Raw genomic sequence first — 18,773 nt, 5'->3', positions numbered from 1 at the left:
GCTCCTGTGGGGGAGGGCGCGTGTGGTGGAGCGTGTGTTTTGATTGTGTGTGTATTTAATAATAGTTGGGAAGAAGGGTGAAAATTGCCCCATACATTGGACGATTTGTTCGACGCACCATCATCTCTTTGTATGTTTTGATTGGGACTCCGTTGGGCAACAGACGACCGAGCTGGCGACTTCAGGTAACAACCCTGGGGGTGGTAGTGCCTCCTCCGGCAAGCAAGTGAATGCCGAGGCGGCGGAATGGAACAACGAGGAGATCGACCAGATTAGCTTCTATGACTCGGATAGATTTGAGGAGGATTCCCTGTGCAGCTGGAGCTCCGAACCAGACAGTTTGTGCAACAACTGGCGCGGATGGAAGAAGCCCAACAATTCCTGCACCTTCGGCGGGGGACCATTTAGGAAATCAGCTGAAGGTGAGTGTTTTTTTGTGTGTGCCTTCTCATTCATTCATTCTTCTTCAAATGGGGGCTTCAACGAAACTCACCCTTCCACTATCGATCAGTGAGAGCCCCCATAGTGTCTTGCCATCCCACTTGTGTGCACCATCCCTCGTATGGTGGTGTCTCTGTCGCGCAACTCTGCACACGCCAGCTCGGTGTGCGGAGAAAGAGGGAAGCAGCGGAACAAAGTAGACTGAGGCTGCCACAAAGGGACAAAGATGGCGCTAACGCATCGCAAAGGGTAGAGTTCGCCAGTTTACATAAAATAGGCGAGAAATTTTCACTTTCTTCCCCCTTCCCCCATTTTCTCTCACTCTCTGGCCCCCCACATTGGGCGGAAATATACAATTCAAACCCCCTCAGTGATGATTCTCCATCCCCAACCCCATTCCACATATCCTTTTCCCCTTCTCCCCCCTAAAAAATATGTACAATTTTCCACGCGAAATGCTCTCGTGGAAATTCTCCGTGGGAAATTTTGTGCATTGCAAGCAGGTGTTGCGGTTCTCTCCCGCTGCTCTGGCCACTTTCCACCATTTCACACTCCTCCTCCTCCTCCTGCATAATTTTCCCATCCTTCCCTGCCAGGGCTCAGCTGAACAAAAACCCTGGTGGATTTCTCAGAAGAGCCACCAAAGAGGGAAACAAAATAAAAAGAAAGAAGGCAAGGCAAGGCAGGCAGAGAGTTCTTTGTCGTTGACCTGCCGTGGCTTTTATCTCTCTTTCCTTTTCCTCCTCGCTCTCTCGGTGCTTCCACGTCTTCGCATGAGAGGAGACCGGAGCGGAGAAGATAAACACGAAGAGACAAAGAACCCAGCAATCAAAACAATTCCGTTGACAATCACGCCGATCGGCTGTGGGGCTTTTAAATCTTCGCGCACACGCACCCAAAGAGATCGCGCGACCTACAGCTGCTGTGCCCCTCCTTGTCTTTTTTGCATTTTAATCGCAGCAAAATTTACTATTTTCCGGGAAATTTCTATGCAAGGAAATTTTTAAGGATCAATCATGCCACGGGGTCATTGACCTCTCTGGGAAGAGGGAAGAATCGAGTATGTAGATCCACGAAAGAGGGATTCAAACATAGTGTGCAGTGAAAATGCAAAATAATGAACACAGTGAGGATTCAATTAGAGACTTTATGCTTTGGAAATTATATTATTTTGCTGACAATATACTTATGTTCAAAACAACTTTGCACCAAAGACTTACTTTCCAATAAAAATTCAAATGTAAAAAAATTATCGTGCAAAATAATTAGATAAGAAATGTAAATGAATAAGAAGAAGAACCAAAGTGTTCTCTGGTTGGCTGATAAATTCGGACAGAGTATTTTCATTGGCTACCCCACTTTCCTACGTCATCATTTGGTGGAGCTTTGGGTGCAAAGTAATTTTAAACTGTGTATACATTTTAAAAAATTATTAAAAAATTCATTTTGTTGTATTATAAATAACTAGTCAACCCGAACCCCCTAATCACGTGTGAGCAAACTCCATTTTAAGCTATAAAAGATGGACGTATATTAATAGGGGGGATGAATAATACGGTACCCCGAGAAATTCTAAAAATAAAAAAATCCCGTTATCTGACCCTTCAGCAGGTAGAAAATGGGAAAAAATCAATTTTTCTGTGGGGGCTCTATAAAGGGGGGTTGGGGCGGAATCCCATATAGCGCTTGCAACTCGTATTGACCCCCTCTACCCCCATACCAAATTTCATCAAGATCGGCCCAGCCGTTTCGGAGGAGTTCATGTGCCACAGACAGACAAACAAACATTTTCAGCTTTATATATTAAGATAAAAATAAATATTTTTTTTTGCATTAATTGTGGTTTAACTTTCCGATTTGCATGGAGAGCAGATAGTTATTATCCAAACATTGTTGGGCTAAATGAATCAAAAAGTTTTTTAAGCAATATTTTCAGTTTAAGAATCAGGGGCGTAGCTAGAAATTTATTCAAAGGGACGTTTTAGAAAAGTTTCTGACTCAAAAGAATGATAAATTTTTGACAAATTATTTTTATTTTTCTGTTGAGGTTTCTGTTCCAATTTGTAACGTAATTTATTTTATATTTGACATTTTTTCTGTGTGTTTGACGTTTATTATTTACGTTTTTTATTATCTTTGACGTTATTTTTGACATTTCTCTTTTATTATTTGATTTTTTTTACTAACGTTTTAGGTTTTTTTTCTTCCAAATACCCTCCCTAGCTACGCCACTGTTAAAAATCAAGTTAGGTTTATTAATTTGTAATGTACCTATACTTATTCGGAAATTAATGAAATAATAATTTCTTCAAATTAAAAAAGAAAAGAAAATAAATAAAAAAATTAATATTTTATTGCCAACAAAATTCGTCTAAAAATGGCACTAAAGACTTCACATTTCAATACATTTTGCAATAATAAATTATCTCTGTATAATATAGATTTTTAGCCCCAAAAAAACTTTCAAACTTTCTTTTCTATTCATAATTGTTTACCGCATATAGTTATTGGAGCATCAGCATCATGCCCGCTAAAAGAGAATCCTTTTGCAGATCAAGTGACAACACTCACGGAGCTTGCAGCCCGATGTGTAGCCTCGTATATTCCGTTTGAATTGGTGGAACATGTCTATCCGCCTGTTCCGGAGCAACTTCAGCTTCGTATTGCATTTTGGAGTTTTCCGGACAATGAGGAGGACATCCGGTTGTATTCGTGCTTAGCCAATAGCTCAGCTGAGGAATTCCATCGGGGTGAGTCACTGTTCAAGACGCGCTCCGTGAAGGATCCACTGCAGATTGGGTTTCATCTGTCGGCCACTGTGGTGAGTGTCCAGCCACGTGCTCAATTCAATGTGGCGGTGACTTTCGATCGTCGCCGGATCTCCTCGTGCAATTGCACGTGCACCTCGGCTGCCTATTGGTGTTCACACGTTGTGGCTGTTTGTCTCCATCGTATTCACTGCGTGAGTATTCCTCATCACTTCAGCAGAAAGTTATTTTTGCATTTTCACGCGAAATGACGAGATTTTTTGCTTCATTGTAGCCAAATGAGGTGTGCCTCCGGGCACCAGTTTCGGAATCCCTCACGCGTCTCCAGAGGGATCAACTGCAGAAGTTTGCACAGTATCTCATTAGTGAATTGCCACAGCAAATTTTACCAACAGCCCAGAGATTACTCGATGAATTGCTCAGCTCACAACCAACGGCCATTAATACGGTATGCGGGGCTCCGGATCCAACGGCAGGAGCTTCGGCAAATGACCAGACAAATTGGTATCTAGATGAGAAGACACTCCATTGCAACATTAAGAAGATTCTCATTAAGTTTTGTCTACCAGCTCCAATGGTGTACAGGTAAGAAGTTTTTTTCTTTTTTTTTGTGTCGTCACACTCAAGACAATTTGTGTGGGTATTTCATTGTGTCTTATCGATTAATTAAATGAAAGTATTACATCCTCCTTTTGCAAAGGACTCCCTGCAGGGGGAAAAGAAACTCTTGGGACAATGATGGGGGAACATATTGAAATAATGTGTTGGACGCCGCAATAGGCGGAAAAGCCACAAAAATCCTCATTATCCAAAATTATTTTAAATGGTTTTCTGGGCCAACACACAGACAGATTGAATTTGTGAATTTACTTTCCAGACAATTGGGATATTTGAGAGTTTGTGAAACAGCAGCATTTTATTTGAAATCCTAAACTCTCAATTAATTAATTAATTCTAACGCAACTTGTCTGATTTTCTAATTTATTCTAAAATGGCTAAATATACGTCACCATCGTTCCACAAATTATGCTACTGGCAGAATTAATTCAACACAAAGGGGGTATAAATTTCTGAGATTTCATGTCTCTTATGCTTGGAAAATGTATTTGTTTTATGAAAATTGTGAGACAAAGTCTCGGAGGTAACACCTGCTTATGAATGATTCGATTCCCATTCAATTTCTTCCTAAGGGGGGAGTCACGCGAATCCCTCCAATGGCAAATTAATCGTAAATATAGCAAATAATATATTTGTATGATTATTATTTTTCCAAGAAATGTTTATTTTCTTTTGCCATTTCCACTGAAATGGGGAATAGAGCAAATATTTCTCAAAGTAATCAAAAGTTTGTATGATAAGATTATGTTGAGAGATATCTGCCATCGACTTCTTCAGGAGGTTTACTTTGAAAATTATTACAAATGTGTGAGAGGAAGAGTTTTTTTTGTAAGTGCAAAATTAGCTCATAATGCTCAAAATAAAATCTAAAACTTTAAGTTATTTTACGAAAAATATCATTAAAAGTGAGAATATGGTAATGAGACCTCTCTTTGACTCCTAGAAGAGTAAGTTTTTCTGCGAAATAAAGATATTTATCCCTGAAAAAAGCTTAATCTCCTTAAACTCTTTCTTCTAGTACACTATTAAAAAAATTTCTGTTAATTTAACAAAAAAAATTGTCAAAATGTTTTTAATTTATTTATTTTTGTAAAAACTTTGGTCAATTTGACTGATTCATTGATTGAAAAACGTTTAACAATTTTAACAGCGAAATAATATTTTGATAAATTCATTTAGTCAGTGATATTTAACAGATTTATTCAGCGAATGTGTATTTTGACTAATTCAATTAATGAAAGATGTTTGACAAAAAATTTTTTGACTCATTCAAATGGTGGAAGCACTTCGTGATTTAAGTGAATCATTCTGTAAGTTTATCTTGAAGTACTTTTGTCATTTTGATCAATTCAAATGATAAAAGAGCTTCACAAAATATGATATGACTGAATGAATCTGTCAATTCCATAAATGTACTTCTGTCTTTATAATCAATTCAAACGAAGGAAGCGCTTTATGCGTTGAGATTTCACTGAATCATTCTGTCATTTTTACTGAAGTACTTCTAAGTTTTTTTTTATCAATTTAAGTGTATTAATCATTTTTGTTAAAATGCAATTTGACTGAATTATACTTCTACTCTTTTGATAAATTAAATTGGCGTTTACCCCTCAAACTGATAAATTTCTGTTGAATCAATTGATCTAATCTGCTATAGTAATCTTTCATTGAATAACTTCTGTTTTTTTGACTGTTTTATTCTGTTATTTTAAATAAATAACAAATTTTTCGAATATTTGACAAAATAACTTAATTTTTTTTTTGACTATTTAAATCGGATTTTTTGGTTTTCATTGAATAATTTTGTCAATTTAGCTCAAAACATCAGTAGAAATAACTGAAATATTCTGTCAAAAGACCTTTTCACTGATTACTTTTGTAATTTCGACTAACTTTCCTTTAAGAGTGATTAAAAAAAAATAAAATGTTAAAGAGAAAGAATTAATTTTCTTTTCCAGCGATGTGAATTATTTAACAAGTTGCGCCCCACCGGCTGCTTCGGAATGGAGCTCCCTGCTACGACCACTACGTGGGCGTGAACCCGAGGGTATGTGGAATCTCTTGTCGATTGTGCGTGAGATGTATCGTCGTTGCGATCGCAATGCCATACGTTTGTTGGAAATCATCACAGAGGAGTGTATGGCGTGCGATCAGATCCTCGTGTGGTGGTTCAACACGAAGCTGTCACTCCTGGCTGGTACTGGGGGACACAGTGGGGGCAAGCACAATAACACCCACAGCAATAGCAATGCCTCCCAGCATGCGTGTAGTTCACTATGTGATGAAATTGTCGTTCTATGGCGACTTGCAGCACTCAATCCGGGTTTAGCGCCCGATGAGCGGGATATGCTGCATGCTCAATTCACAGCCTGGCATCTCAAGATTCTCGATCGTGTGGCAAAGAATCGTGTGGGGAATTCATCGCATACCACGAAACAGCAACAGAATTCAAGGTAAGTTCACTCCCTTCTTTAAATGTTTTTTTTCTCTTTCAGTTTCGGAAAATTATTTGAAAAAAATTATGATTTTATCCTTTCTATAATAAGCAATCACTCATAAAATTATGATTTGCATTGCAGAATTCCCCTCAAAAAACTTAATAATTCAATAAGGCAAGTTTCTTTGCTGTTTATTGAACTTTATTATTATTTTTTCTTTAAAACAAAAAAAGAAAAAGATATAATTCAGTTGTTTAATCATCATGACAAAGAATAAGACAAACAAGCAAGAAAATCATCGACGTAGGAATTCTTTTGATGAAGCTCTTTCAATTTCTTCAATTTATTTGCATTTTAGGCCAAAATTCTACAGAACCGACGCAGAGGTTTTCATTGGATTCAAACCGGCCATTGAGGCGTGCTATCTGGACTGGGAGGATTATCCAATAGCTGGCATAACGCATACTCAGGACACAAATCCCATGTATCATTGTCCCTTTACGTGCTTCAAACACTCAGACTCGAACAGTCATGTTGGTGTTGTTTCTTATTCTTACGTAAAGGACTATTACTTATATCTTTTTTATTCATTTGTATGCCACTGTTTAAGGAGTTTTTTTTCATATGTTGTAGTTGCACACGGAGGGATTAATAATTAAAAATCTCCTACCGTGCAAAAGATTTGCATTGGTGGACAAGAAATTCCAAGAAAATGAAGAATGTTTTGCATGCAAAGGGCTTTCAAGTCTTTTATTCTATGAATTTATTCCTTTAGAAGGAACACAACTGAAACTAGGTCCTGAAATTTATTTCTTATAACGTGATGTTCTCTTTTACATGACTAAAACAAAATTTGATGGTATTTTAAGAATAAAGATTAGTTAACCCTGAGCCGTGTGGGCAAATTCCATTTTAAACTGTAATATGGGAGCGTATGTTAGTGCAAGATTAGTGGTGGGAAAGAATGAATAGGTAGAGTACCCCAATAAAATCTTCGAGAGAATAAAAAATATATAAGATAAATTAGCAGGAAAAATATGAAAATTCCACGAAAAAATAGCTAGGCCAATATACTTGGTTTTCAAGTATATTGGCCGCATTTAAAGACTTATTCTTGAAGAGTAAGAAAATCACTTTCCGCCATCTTGTGGACGACGCCATCATGTGATTTTCCTCAAAACAGGTAGATTTTTCTCAGGATCTGCTGGATGGATTTTGATGGGGTAAAAAGCAAATGGAAGAGGAAATACCAATGCAGATTTTGATGTACCGGAATTTTGAATTTCCATTCTGGAGCTGAGAAAAGTGGAAAAACGTCAAAAAATTGTGAACAAAAGTCACATTTTTCCACTTTTCTCAGCCCCAGAGTGGAAATTTAAAAATCTATTCCGGTACATTGTCCGCTAATGCTTCCTCTTTCATTTGCTTTTTACCCCATCAAAATCCATCCAGTAGATCCTGAGAAAATTCCTACTTTTGTGTTTTGAGGAAAATCACAAGATGGCGTCGCATCTAAGATGGCGAAAAGTGATTTTCTTACACTTCAATAATTAGGCTACAAATGTAACCAACATCGGAAAAGCGAGTTTAAGAAAAACAACATAATTAAAAATGAGTAAATTCTAACAGTTAGCCAAAGAAACCTCCCTCAACAGGTAAAAAATAGCTAGAAATCATTTTAACGATTTTAAACTCTAATTTAGCAAAAATTGAAATAAAATTTTCCTGCACTTTTGCTAGTTCTTTTCAAATGTGTCGATTGATTTATTTCAATCTTGTCAAGGAATTTTAAAGCATCTGTCCACCACTTATAAAAGAAATTCCTTATTCAATGGCATTTTGCAAGAGGATTATTTTTCAAAAGAACGGCATCTAATATTTTATTTTAAATTCTTTCTCATGCTCAAAAAAAAAAAAAAAACAACAACGACGACGCAGGTAAATAGCAGTCAGGCCGTGCTGATGAACAACGTAAAGCACTACCATCAACCAATGACAACAATTCACAACACCGCACTGAAGAATCGACGGGAACGCTCGTATCGGGATCGTTGCTACGTGTCCAGTAGCAATAATAGCAACAGCAGTTCGGACAGTGTGAATGAACGTCTCAATTCCCATCTGGATGAGCTGTCGCATCATGTTCGCGACGATGGGAATCGCTCAAGTGCCAGCAGTGAAGGATTCTGCGAGAATGAGAATGACGATGAGGGGCTGGAGAGTGGCGGTGGGAATGCCGAGGGTGGTAGTGGCAGTGCCATGGTGTCGAATGGGGGGCAGCCCGTGGAATGTGGGGGTGGTGCGACAACGAATAGAATTGTAAGCATCGATACTCAGGTGGTGGAATCACGTGAATGTGATTCAGCCGGGAATTCGTGTACATCGAGCAACGATAGCTTGAGCAACACGGAAAAGTGCGGGCAAGCAGTCGAGGGGGGGCGAGAGTGTGCTAAAGTGACACTCATGGTGACTTCATCGGATGATGAGCAAATGCAAACAGTGGACAGTAGTAGCTGTAGTGTACATATAGATAGTAGTCATGTAAATAGTTTCAATGACCGCAACAGTGATGTGGTGAAGCAGCACGAGACGGCAACGCAGACAGCATCCATCACACCATCATCAGGTATTTATTTTTCTTTAATAAATCCAATTTAATAGAACTTTGCACAGAAGCTCCATCAGATTGAGCAAATGTGGTGGAGCTTCGGTGCAAAGTTTATTTGAATTGACTCAATAATTTATGAAAAAAATCTTTAGTTTACACAGAAAGTGCCAATGAGACAATTTGCAAGGATTTAGCGGATTCAGAGCCACAACCATCGACGACAAAGGGTTGCCAGCAGGGGGGAGAGGATGCTTCAGCTGCGGGGGATTCATTGCCATCAAGTGGCCCGAGCGATACGCAATTGAGTGGTCAAGGTGATGGGGTTGAGGTGACATTACGGCGTCCCTCGAAGGAGGAGAGCTTGTCGAGTTCTGAATCAATTGATGAGTACAATGTGTACTACTACGACACAAAGGGTGCCGCTGCAGTAGCTCTACCCAATGTAGCTGAATGCCATCCATCCTGTGAGCCACCCACGTGCAGCTATGAGAGCAAATACAAGGCGCCAGAGCCAAAAAGTCAAATTTTTTCAAATCTCAAACCCACAGAGGATGCTTGGGACATTCTCTTTGCACGAGCTGAGGGTTTGCATGCGCACGGGCATGGGCGTGAAGCGTGTATTCTGGCAGTACGATTGGCGGAGGAATTGCTGGCAAATCCACCGAATTTGATGATTGAACTGCCACCACCACCGAAGCGAAAGGGCGGCAAGAAGCCCACAATTCATCCACTATCGCATCAAATGAGTGTCTTGGCATCAGCTACGCTGTCAAAGAGCGCCTTCTTGTGCACAGTTCTCGCGGAGAATTCGGAACACTACCATCTGGCATTCCGTATTTGTCTCTTTGGTCTGGAAATGCCACGACCGCCAGCAAGTACGAAACCACTTGAGGTGAAGCTGGCAAATCAGGAAGCGGATCTTCTGGCCCTTCTCAAACGTATCCCCCTTGGGCAGTTGGAGCTACGTGTGATCCGGGAGAGGGCTGAACACTTGCGTGATTGTACGTTGAAGACACGCGGGGAAGCATTGCTGCCAATAATGTTGGCAAGCTTCATTTTTGACGCACTCGTCATGCCAAGTGTTTCCGGGAAGGAGAATCGCAATAAAGTCATGAGTACGTCGTATCGTTTGCCAACAGATGAGAATTTGGGCTTTGAAGCAGCTGTAGCTGCTTTGGGGCTCAAAGCGAATGTCTCCGAGGCGGAACATCCGCTTCTGTGTGAGGGAACACGACGTCAGCGGGGGGAATTGGCATTGACCCTTCTCTATTACTACAAGGATGAACCACGGAAGATTTCCAAGATAATGGAGAAGTTGATTGATAGGGAGATTCATGTGCTCATGAAGACACCCCTGTTGCCGGCTTACTACTCCAATAACCCACCAATTCGTACGGCTGGACAGCAATCGCGACGTGAAGAGCAGGAAGCTGTGGCGCAGCTGATGTCGGATTCACTGCAGGAGTATGGAGGCAATAGTCGACCGCAGAGTAGCACAAGTGCCGAATTGGAGGGATGTATGGGGGCTATGAGTCTCTCAGGGGGCCCTCAGGGAGCAGCTGGAGGTGGTGGAGGTGGAGCAATGGGTGCACCGGGTGTTGGGGGCCCATCGAGTGCCATGCAGGGTCAAACGTCCCGCCTGAAGGAGTCCCGGTACAAAGGGAAGCGCCCATATCCATCAATTCCCAATCAACCATCAGAGGCGAATGCTCACTTTATGTTTGAACTCGCGAAGAATATTCTCATTAAAGCTGGTGGCACGAGCTCAACGTCCCTGTTCACACAGGCGTCGACTAATCAAAATCACCACGGACCCCATAGGGCGCTCCACATGTGCGCCTTCCAATTGGGTCTGTACGCATTGGGATTGCATAATTTTGTCTCTCCCAATTGGTTGTCGCGCACCTACTCTTCCCACGTGTGCTGGATCATTGGGCAGGCAATGGAGATTGGAGCTCCGGCAATTTCTTTCCTCATTGACACATGGGAGGGGCATTTAACACCCCCCGAGGCAGCAGGTATGGCCGATCGAGCATCCCGTGGATGGGATAGCAATATGATCTATCCAGCAGCTGAGCTAGCACTCTCCGTGCTCCCACATGCAGCTGCCCTCAATCCAAATGAGATTCAACGGGCTATACTGCAGTGCAAGGAGCAGAGTGATCAGATGCTGGAACGTGCTTGCTTGACGGTTGAGAATGCCGCGAAAGGTGGTGGAGTCTATCCGGAGGTACTCTTTCAAGTTGCCCGGTATTGGTATGAGTTGTACATCCGGAATACACCGGGTGGGGAGTTGGAGCATGAGGCGGGCAGTGATATCCATTTGGATCACAATGTGGTCAATTTGGGGCCACTTATGGAGTCTCAGGAGATGCAGCAGCAAGTTGTGCCGCCTCCACCGCAAGCAGCACCCCCGCCACCGCCACAGCAACCACCACCGCAGCCACCGCCACCGCAACAGGGTGTCGTTGTGGCAACAACAACACCACCACAGCCGTATCAGCAGGCAGTGACTACCCTGGCGCCAATTGGGATCTCCCACTATGGGCCGTACAGCTTCCCATGCCAGGGGATCTATTCGCATCATCACAACATCCCATTCCCGCACAATCAGATGCAGATGTACATATCGACGCCGCCACAGTTCCCCTATCCACCGCCCCATGGGCCAAATCAGCAGCCCGGGCCGTACGTGCAGCCGCCGCCTTTCCAACAGATGGGTCATCCGGCCACTGTTGGACCACAAGGTTACACGCCCATGCAGTGCCCCAACCAGCAGCAGTACTCGGGCGTTCAGGTGCCTGTCCAGGTGGGTTAAATTCTCTCTTTCTCTTCTTATTTATTTTGTATGTTATTTTGTTGTTGGTCAGTTTATTTGAAAATTAAACATCGTAAAAGTTCGGTCAGCTTAGATTTTCTTTTAGAAGTCAAAGATAAAGATTCTGAAAAAAATATTAAAAGACTTTCAAACGTTAAAAAGTGAATGTTAAAGAGAAAAGATAGATTAATACTTTGGAAAATAGACACTAAATATCAGACATGAAATATTGAACAGTAAGAAAGGAACATCAGAAGTAAGAAAAAAAATAGAAGAAACGTCAAACATTAGAAATGAATTAAAAAAAAAACAAGAAAAGAAATATAAAAAGTTAAAATAGAATTAAACGTAAGAAAACAACCGTCAATCGTTAAAAGAAAAGAAACGTCAACTGTTCAAAAATAAACATGAAACGTAATAAAAGAAACATCAACGTTCAAGATCATAAAAGAAACATCAAAAGGTACAAAAGAATTAAAAGTTGAAAAGAAAACCTTAAAACGTCAAAAAAAATGTTGACAGAATATAAATTCTTTGAAAAGAAAATAAATGTCAAACGATAGAAGAGAAATGCCAAACATTAGAAAATAAACGTCAAGCATTAAAAATGAAACGTCAAATACTAGAAAAAGAAGCGTTTAATGTCAGAAAATAAACATCAAACACAATATTTAACATTAAAAAAGAAACATCAAAAGTTAGAATAGCTAGAAACGTTAACTGTTTAAAATAAATTGTCAAACGTAAGAATAGAAACGTCAATATTACAAAAAAATTCAAACGCAAAAATTATAAAATGTTTAAAAATGACATCAAATGTAAAAAAATAAATGTCAAGCATTAGAAGAGACTGATCAACTTATAGATAATAAATGTCAAGCATTAAAAATGAAACGTCAAAAATTAAATATCATGAAATATTAAACAATAAAAAATTAGCATATAAAATTAAGAAAAAAAACAAACGACAACTGTTAAAGAGAGTCATCAAACGAATGAAAAAAAGTAGCCAAATGTTGGAAAAAAAATTAACTTTACTCTTCATGAATTTTTGACTTCTAATTTGTTCTTTTTTAACCAACTTTAATCATTCTTGAAATTAAAAAAAATAAATTAAAATGTTCTTTAACAGACTTTTCGCTTCTCCCCTATAAAATGTTCTTTAACGTGTGTGCTCGTGCGTTTTCAGATGCCTGTGCCACCGCCAAATAATGGTCAAATGCAACAGAATATGCAGTATTTCAGTCAACCCGTGGCCATGGCACCACCACCACCACCCCCAAATATGAGCAACATCAACACAATGGGGAGGAATCAGCATCAACCGCACGGATCTCATCATAGCGTCATGTATCCCTTTGTGCCGAATCCACCTGTGCGCCAGAGGCATCCCCATCAATTCAGGTATGAGGAAAAATCCTTCAATTTTTCTCCCTTAAAAAATGTTTATTGAATGAAATTTTTACAGCCAAATTCAACTACGCTACTTGATGGCCGCCTACAATGTGGGCATGCTGGCCATGGAGACGCTCGCGCGGCGTGTTCACGATGATCGTCCGCAAGCAAAATATGCCCGTGATCCACCCTATGGGGAGGATGTGAAATGGTTGCTGAGAATTTCTAAGAAATTGGGCACTCAATACCTCCATCAATTCTGCGTGTGTGCCGTGAATTCCATCGTGAGCCCCTTTGTGCTGCACGACGTGGCCATTGAGTCGGCGCACTATTTGGCACGCAATAATCCAGCACTTGTACTCCAACATTTACGATCAGCTCTCACGCCTCTCGTGCAAAAGTGCCAGCAAATGTGAGTTTAATAAACTTTTCGGTGGGGTGGCTGTTTTTTCTTTAATTTGTGGTTCCTTTTTTTTAGGTACATTCAGTGCATCCATCAGAAACTTTATCATCTCACAACGGCAGACTATGAGGAGTTTTCGAGTATTATTTTGGCAGCAAGGGCAGCTTTTCAGATTACACCAGAAGGGAATGCACAATTTAAGGATTGGCTGCAGTCCATAAAACGGTGAGTTTTGGCTCTTTCAATTCTAAATTTGTTTAAATTTTGGGGTAGATTCTGATAGAAATCTTTTCTTTTCTTTCAATTTGTCAGATTTTTGGTATTCTGGGAAAGATTTTATAAGATTTTGACATTTAATTTCTCTCATTCATGGGATATTTGAAGGAAAATTACTTTTCTAGGAGTCTTCAAAGATATTTCTCATTATTTTCTGGAACAACAAATTCTTCGTTTTTCTTTTAATAGAATAATTTAAAAACATTAAACTGTCAAAATCTTTCCAAAATTTTTAAATTAGAAAATAAAAGAAAAGATTTTTGTCAGAATCGACCCTTTTGAGTGAATTCTTGCAAAGACGCTGAATCAGAAAAAAATCATTCTTTTAGTTGAATGAAGAAACAATTAAAAAACTTTTTATAAAAAAATTTCATTAAACAATTTTCTTTTTAATTTTTTTTAATAAAATTCTTTTTTGTGTTTTTTTCTTCTAGATCAAAATCCTGCAAGAAGGATTTATGGACACAAATTAATGCTGCGCTGCAGAATAATTCCAAATGACAAAGACTAGACTCGGTCAGCTCTGAAGGGGTTGTTCCGGCACATTCGGCACCAGCACACAGCTCACAGTCACGTCCATACGGACAGGGGGCTAAGCGGCCCTACTGAAAAGATGGGAATGGGAGAGAGAGCCAACCACGTGAGATTAAGGAGACGCAAGTCTCAAATTTTTTTTAGTTTTCATTTTTTCCTTTTATCCTGTTGAAAATTTAATTTTTGACCATCACATATTCATTAAAAAAAACATTTTTTTGCGATAAATCCCGCACGGACTTTTGTCCATCCTCCAAAAAAATCTTTTGCGGATTTTAAGAAGTTTTTTTTTAAAAAAATATTTTATTGCGTGATTTTATTTTCATAGAAATCGTCTAGAAGGATTAAAGAAAAAAAAAATTATATTTAATTTCGGGGAATTTTCTCTCTTATTTGTTTAATAGGAATTATAAATAGATTTTTTTTTGAAAATTATAGATTTTCGCTTTAGATTGAAATTCCTTTTTGATCCTTAAATATTAAAGTAATAGATTTTATTTATAATTATTAAGAAATAAAATATTGAATAAAAAAAAGCCATTCGTAGAGAAAGAAAAGGCAGAAAATGAGATAGAAAAAAAAAACATCCTCACATCACTTTTCGTTTCACTTTAGTAAATTTATAAATAGGAAAATTTTTGTTTTTAAACAATTATGGCTTAATTTATGAAAAAAAACAAGGATTTTTTTTTTAATTGCAGCCGTGACAGAATCTCAAGAAAAGATTTAACAATAAAATTCCTAAATCGCCTTCCGGGCGAGACACACTCTATTAGTTTTTTTCCCTTAATTGTAAGAAATCAGAATTCTAGTTAATAAATAGTTCTTTCTCCGTCAAAAAAAGAGTTAAAATAAATTTTAATCAATAGCATAAAAAATCCCATTTGTGTTCAAGCAGCTTTGCGAAGAAAATGAAGAAGGAAAATCAAGCAGAAGATTCATAATTTCTTTTTTTTTATAATTTATTTTAAAGATAATTTTTGATTAATAAGAAAAAATAAGTTTTTTTTGTCATTTGAGAGAAGGAAAAAAAAGTAGTGAAAAAATTTTAGAGCAAATGTTAGGATTTAGCATGAACGCGAAGAGTTTCTTGATGAAGAATCCCCCTATTTTATTTTATTTTATTTTTTCTTATACATCATACATTTTATTGAATGTATTTCGTCGTATTTTTTTTAGTGTGTTTCGTTTTTTACATATTTTTTTTTATTTACAAAAAATATATTTCTTATATTTTAAAAAATATACACCAATTTTATCCTATATAAAAAATGTTATTTTTATTCCTTTCTCTGTGGTCCTTTCAACACCTTTTTTGTCTCGAATTTTTTTTGAAAAAGAAAAATTTTGCAAAGTTTTTTTTTTAAAGAAAATAAATTTCAAAAAAAACAGGACGGTTGTGCATTTGTAGAGAAAATAAACATGCAGATAAAATGTAGATTTTAGATTTAAAAAAAAAACAGTTGGATGTTTCTTTTTATTTCAAATTACAGAGCTAATAAAAAAAACAAATGAGTTTTAAAAGTTTGAAAAAGAACTTTTTCATGTAAAATAAAATATATTTCAATATAATCTATATAATTTTCAAATAAAAACTTTTCTCTTGCATTTTGTGTGATTTTTTTTGTCGTAATTTGTGAAGAAAAAAAAATTAAAGTAAAGAAGTAATAATTATTAAATCGTGTAAAAAATAAACATAGATTTTCAAAGTAGGTAACCTTTTTTTTGTCTCACAATGCCCTAACTCAGATGGGAGAAATTGAAAAAAAAGAAAAAAAAATATTAACGAGTAAATAGAAAAGTAGAAGATAGAAATTGAAAAAAAAAAATTGAATGAAAATCTCGTAGATCTTAGAGCGTCGTGTAAAAAAAACCCTCTTACCTTAACCAAACTTATAAAAAAATAGAAATATTATAATATTTAGAAGGTATTCTTATAAAAGAAGAAAATATTTAGAATTATTCTTGAAGAAAAAAAAAACAAACCCAAGTACATTTGATGTTATCAATTACTAATTAAATAACTTGAAAGCAGAGTTTTTGAATTTCTTTCTATTCGTGTATTTTTATCACGAAGAGAATAAATTGCAAATCACGCGCAATTTCTAAACAGCAATAGTTTTGAGATAAAAAAAAAATTTAACATTTTTGAGAAGCAGCGCAAGAAGCAGTACATAGAAAAACCCACCTCTTGTCCTTCACTTTATTGTAGGTTTGTGTTATCTAAACATTAAAAAAAATCATTATTAACTTTATTTAAAAACAGTTTTGCACAATTCTTTTAAAAGTTTATTTTTAAAGATTTTTTATCAAGTTCAAAATACTTCTTTTTTCTCCAAATAAATTGCCTCAAAGTTTAAGGATTTTTCTTTCTCCTAAAAATATATTCTTAAAGTTGTTTGAAAATTAATGAATAAAACATAAATAGTTAAGAATAAAAGCAACAAAAAATATCCAAAATAATTTTCAAAATTATCAAAAAAGAATACAACTGTGTAGCAAGAGTAGGGAGGGTGAGAGTAACTTTTAAAAAAAGCAGTAGAGCAAAGAGAATTTTATAACAAATAATAAAAAAAATGAAAAGAATTGAAAGAATATTGAAAAAAATATATATTTAAATGAAGAAAAAAATAGTAAAAGAGGCAAAAAAAGAAATATTTTTACACTCACTAATAAGGATGATAGGAAAGATGAAGAAATATATCCCAGGTGGAGGATTTACAGCATCCCTCTTTCTTGTACATCAATCCATACACCCAGAAATATTCTATTTCATTTTCGGATCTATATTTGAGAAAAAGAAAAACCCGCAACTCTAAAAAGTAATAATATTAAAAAGAAAAGGAAAGTTAAGGAAAAATTCATGAAGATTATCATGCAATATTGTGTCTTACAGAAGGTTAAGAAAATAAAAGAAAAACTTTTTCTTCATTGTCAGAAATAGTAATAGAAATAAAAAAAAAATAAAGATTAGAAGTGACAAGAGAAAAATTTTATTGAACATTCAAAATAATCCCTATAAAAAATATTAAAAAATATACATTATTTATCTTGGTGTTGTATTGAAGAAAGAAAAAAAAAAGAAAATTTTTAATGCAAAAAAAGTAACATAATCTTATAAAAGAATTTTAATAAAACAAGAAAAGGCAAGAAAACATTACTTCTTATAAAAAATCTACCTAACAGTTTAAGAATAATAGAAGAAAAAACTTACAGAACTAATTGAAAGCAGATTGAAGAGAAATGCAAATCAGGAAATTTAGTTAATATATTGAATTTTAAACAGAAAAAAAGTATATTTCTAGCAAATTAATAAAAGATAAACTCTACATTTAAAAAAAAAATTGAAATAAAGCGAAGAGAAGGTTAGAATGAGAAAAAAAAGAATATTGCATTGCATCAATAAGAAAAAAGTATAAATATTGAAAATTGCATTCTAGAGATAAGAAAGGAAGGAGAAAATCCACAGATTATTATAAGAAGGAAAGAATAAAAATATCTTATTACAACCATAAAAAAAATCATAAATTTAGCGTTGCAGCTGTTGGAGCATTCGGCTTTGTTCTGGTCTTCTGTCTAGAATTTTTTTTGGTTGCTTTTGAAGTTTAGAATACATTGTATTCTTTCGCGAATTTGGGTACCTAACAGCTGTGAATAGAGACGAATTTCTTTTCTGAATATTCATAAAATTCTAAGTTTATTCTTTCAGCTTTTTTCGGTCTTTGTCGTTAGGAATAAATTTCTTCTTTAATCCGAAGTTAAAACGGAAAGCTCCTTTTTTATCTTTTGGATTTTTTGTGTTGTCTCCAAAGTTTTTTCTGAGCTTGAATAAATATAAATATGTAAAATTGATAAGAAAGTTCATTTTAGTTCAGAAAATATTTTTGCATTCGCTTTCCATCTGTCGATCAGCTAGAATGCTGATTAAGAATACTCGCTTAGAACTTTTCTCAATTGTGTGCGAGAATTAAGAACAATACGGAGATTCCTTATCGCACATCATGGTCATTTGCTGGCAGTAACAGCAGATAAACCAGGAAGCAATTACAAAGCATTAGAGGAAAATTAGATTTTCTTCTCTTGTGGGTCATCCGCGTGAAGCCAGAGAAATCTGGGCTGTCCAATTTATATTTATTTATTTATTTTATCTCTCAAGGAAATCAAGATTCAACACATTGCCCTAAATTGGGTTGTCTTTGCACAAAGCTAACCGCTTAAAGTCTCTGTCTCACTTTATTCAAATGAATCAGGAAATTGAACTTATTCTCCGGTCCACGTGAGTCCATGTAGTGCGTGGGTAAACTCAAATCTATTTGATAAGAAAACTAAATTGAAAATTTTCATTGAATTCAATCGAAAATAGTCGAAGGCTAATCAAATTTCCTTGAGTTGATTTTTCTAGCAACTACTTATAAAAAAATGTCTCAATCACATCTTTAATATTGAGTTAGAGTTTTTTTTTTGAGTTGAGTGT

The 18,773-nt window shown here is 36.6% G+C and overlaps 2 protein-coding genes across 2 annotated transcripts in view; both read left to right on the top strand.

Annotated features, from left to right (window-relative positions):
- LOC129790699 (transmembrane protease serine 9-like) overlaps positions 1-18,773 on the top strand; it is a 776,474-nt gene that overhangs the window by 433,327 nt on the left and 324,374 nt on the right. The gene's annotated exons all lie outside the window — the stretch shown is intronic.
- LOC129790646 (zinc finger SWIM domain-containing protein 8 homolog) lies at positions 44-17,820 on the top strand (the record flags this gene model as incomplete). Its single annotated transcript, XM_055828251.1, has 11 exons — positions 44-422; positions 2,946-3,403; positions 3,484-3,794; positions 5,786-6,280; positions 6,624-6,798; positions 8,204-8,891; positions 9,026-11,682; positions 12,881-13,095; positions 13,160-13,498; positions 13,565-13,714; positions 14,200-17,820. Coding segments are annotated over 11 exons (5,934 nt in total), but the record flags the coding sequence as incomplete, so codon positions are not given.

This window comes from Lutzomyia longipalpis, chromosome 2, assembly GCF_024334085.1.
Source record: "Lutzomyia longipalpis isolate SR_M1_2022 chromosome 2, ASM2433408v1".
Lineage (NCBI taxonomy): Eukaryota > Metazoa > Arthropoda > Insecta > Diptera > Psychodidae > Lutzomyia > Lutzomyia longipalpis.
This window is presented reverse-complemented; position numbering and strand designations above follow the sequence as displayed.